The 3,629-nt window shown below is 38.5% G+C and overlaps 1 protein-coding gene across 1 annotated transcript in view; it reads left to right on the forward strand.

The window, feature by feature from the left end:
* Window positions 1-3,171: 3,171 nt before the first annotated feature.
* MTPN (myotrophin) overlaps window positions 3,172-3,629 on the forward strand; it is a 43,064-nt gene continuing 42,606 nt past the window's right edge. The window contains exon 1 of the mRNA XM_009638611.2: window positions 3,172-3,258. Within this exon, the coding sequence (XP_009636906.2) occupies window positions 3,172-3,258 (87 nt within the window). The remainder of the gene's footprint in view (window positions 3,259-3,629) is intronic.

Raw genomic sequence — 3,629 nt, forward strand, 5'->3', positions numbered from 1 at the left:
CTTTGAGATACACAGAACTTGACTGGAAAAAGGCCCTGAGCAACCTCATTTAAACTAGCCCTGCTTTGAGCAGGGGTTAGATCAGGACACCTCCAGAGGTTCCTTCCAGCCTAAATTATTCCGTGTTTCTATAATCTTATGATTTTAATTTAGAGAAATAACTGAGAGATTAACAATAAATAAGATCCTGAACTTCAATTTCCTATGAACTGCTCCTGAAGAGAGAAATAAGGTTATAGAAAAAAGTTATCTTCTCTTGGGTGAAGGCACAAAGATTTTAGTTTTAGTCATGGAGACAGTAATAATGACTCATACTCATACTCTTGTAAATAAAAGAAGAGAAGGTACGTCACTTAAATGTGAAATAAGCAAAGAAAACTATAAAAATCTACTGGTATCTACAAAGGATACTGAAAGAGAGAAGGCCTACAGCCAAAGGGAGATTTGTACTCTCTGCTAATAAATAAGCCCAGCCCATCCAAAACTTTTTTGGCTAAGACGAAGTAAAACTGTTGCTGGATTCAAAAAGTAAGGGGAAGATGTTAGTGTTTTTTCTTTGGTAACCTCCACGGCAGACAAACTGCAACGAATAGTATATATATGACCAACTAGCAAACAGAACGGCAATCAGTTGTCCAATTTTCACCTGTCATTCCTAGATCCCTTGTGTTGGTTCCATAACTTTATGTCGTCTGCTGTTATCTTTATTATAGAATGCATTCTATATAATGATATTTTATATTACTGATGGCTATTGTTGCTGAACTAACAGCTGTCGTGTATGAATTGTCTGGCATTACACTAAGGGAATATAGTAAATATGAGATCAAATACGTGTTTTTAAATAAAACCTTCAAGGGTACCAGTATGTAACCAAGCCTCTTTCTTGGGTTTTTATGTTGTGGTTTTGGTTTTTGTTTTTTTTTTTTTTACTTTGGATAGCTGAATTCACTGGATTGTCTTGTATTCTAGACTATTTGTGTAGTGCATTTATGATTTATACAGCCATATGCATTACATAATAGTAATGTATAACTGAATACAACAATGAATTACAATTTGTTGAAACAGATAAATGCAAAACTACATTTATATGCAAAAGTATATGGGCAAATATATGAAGAGATATGCAAAAAATAATGCTGTTTATATTCTGTAAGTGAGATTCGCTTACAGAAGTGAAGCTCTGGTCAGCAGAGCAGGATGAGTCTGTGGAAGAGTTTAGCAGTTACGTAGGCCTTCAACGCAGGGCTTAACCAGCGAGCAGATAGATGAATTTCATCTCAACAGGAATAACTGGACTAGAAAAGGCACAGTTCATTGACCTAGCAGTCTTCCTACAACTGAACTCATTATCATTTTCTGTCTTCTCCAGCCATTCAATGCATCTCTTGCTGCTTCTCAAATTCTCTGGAGGATGCAGAATAGGAATAACCAGTTTCTAATCAGAAAATGAAGCACAGATTCATAGAGAACATACAAAGATATGCTCTGCTGATGGTGATAATGTTCGTTCTTGCTTGTAATACATTTGGCTCATACCTCTATCAAAATACAAAAGGTGCTTTGTTTAGGGGTCTCCTTCATACTGTAACTCTTCTGGAGTGTGACTTGCATATTGTGTTGACACTTCTGCTAATGAGACTAAAATACTATTTTGAAGTAAGGAATGTCATCAAGTAAATGCTTATATCTGAGAAGACAACGTAAACTCTATGGCTAACAGTTACAACTCTCTCTCAGCAATGAACTAATTCTCCAACCCGGCTAACTCTCTCTCAGCAATGAACTAATTCTCCAACCAGTGAACTTGCAGCCAGCCTAGGGCTTTGGCTAGTATGGTTAAACTCAGTACAAAGAAGAAATCCTTTCCACAAATGGAAGGTGATTCCACTATTGCTTACAAGACAGACAGGGTAGGAAGAGAGATGTGTAAAAGCAGTTCCTAATTTAAGGATTACAGTCAAACCCAGATTTCACAGACTTTCTGTGTTTAGTACGGCATTTCTTTTCAAATAACTGTAACTTCACAGTGCTTTCAAGAGAAAAAATTCTGTTTAAGAAATTCCTTTGCTAAACGTGTATTCGCTGCATTGCTTTCGCCTCTTTTTTTCCTGATTAATATGTCCAAGACCAAAGTTCTCACAGGCACATAGACTTCTAGGAGTTGGAACTAAACTCTAAAAAAGTAAAAGGAAAAGGAAGAGGGCTGAGGCAGTGCATGCAGCTTTTAAGGCATATATGACAGCATCCCACAGTTAGAAAACAGTATCAGGTATGCATTTTTATTTCTGGATGCACGTCTGAGAGATCCAGTATTAGCCACTAAGTAGACAAAAGGCCATTTAGAATTTGGGCCTGAAGCTAACCGATGTGTGCACCTCTAGAAAAGGCATGTATCAGGTAGAAGGGGGGAAATGTCCGACTAAACTATGTACTTCAGGTAACAGAACTTGTAGAGAAAAAGGGAAGTGTGAAAATTTTTCTGCTTCAGTGATGAGATAGGAGTAAGGATAACACAGGCAAATTGTTGGTAAAATTGAAAGATCCAATTCATGGGCTAGTGACCTGTGGCAACAGAAGTATCCAGCAACGTTTTAAAAAATGTGGTCACAACTTGGCATCTTGATGCATATTCAAATACCTAAGTAAGTATCCAGAATTTTAAATATGTTTTCACCAGACTTATTAACTCAGGATTATTTAGTCTTCCTAAAAAAGGAATAAATTGCACTTTTAGCTAATTAAAAAATCCAAACTTGCTTACCATTTCTGCAGACTGCAAAATTAAGCACTGAAAAATTCGTATTTATGCACGTAATGGGAGCATTTATGCAAGGGCAATTGACAATTTGTCTTTCACAGGGTTTTTTTTGTTTTATTTTTCTTTAATGACATTAGGAAAAGGAGCAAGGACAAAATCACGTGTTCCAAAACTTCTCATTTTAGAAGTGAAATCAGTAATTAAACCTACTCAAAAGGGTACAGATTTTTATTTCCTTGCAAGTAACATTCTAGCTTTTTCAATTGACTACCATTTAATCCCTGACAAGAATCTGCAAACCCCTACATATTTAACATTTCTGTGGTTCAGAAATACAAAGAAAACACAGAAAAATCACCAGCTGTACGGCACCCCACCCCTCCCCTTTACAAATTTGCTGTGGCCGTATGGTGGAGTGCCCCCTCCTTCTCGAGAAGAAGAGCAATGCTGCCCTGAAACAGCATCTGTACATTTTCATGCTGTTGCCAGACCGGGTACAGTCACAGCAGAGCAGCCCTAGCTCCAGGGGTGTTCAATGCTCGTGGCCGGAGGCGCTTAGGAAGGGCGGCTGCCTGTTAGCAGTCGAGCACGATTCACACAACGGGCTGCACGTTCCATACGCAAAACATGTGGTTTCAAAAAACCAGATGCAACCACCAAGTGCCAACATATTAATGAATTATCACACGCTTCCTTTTATGTCTGCCCGCTCATGTTTTGGAAGCATTATGATAATTGTTCACAGCATGTTCAGTGCCTCGGGTTTTGCAGAACAGCTATTTAGACACACAGCTCTTCCGTGCAGACAGATACTTAAACCACGCAGCTCCTCTGCCGGCTTGGAGGCAGGAGCCAGCGGCCCGCC

This window comes from Egretta garzetta, unplaced genomic scaffold (genome assembly GCF_000687185.1).
Source record: "Egretta garzetta isolate BGI_Z169 unplaced genomic scaffold, ASM68718v1 scaffold180, whole genome shotgun sequence".
NCBI lineage: Eukaryota > Metazoa > Chordata > Aves > Pelecaniformes > Ardeidae > Egretta > Egretta garzetta.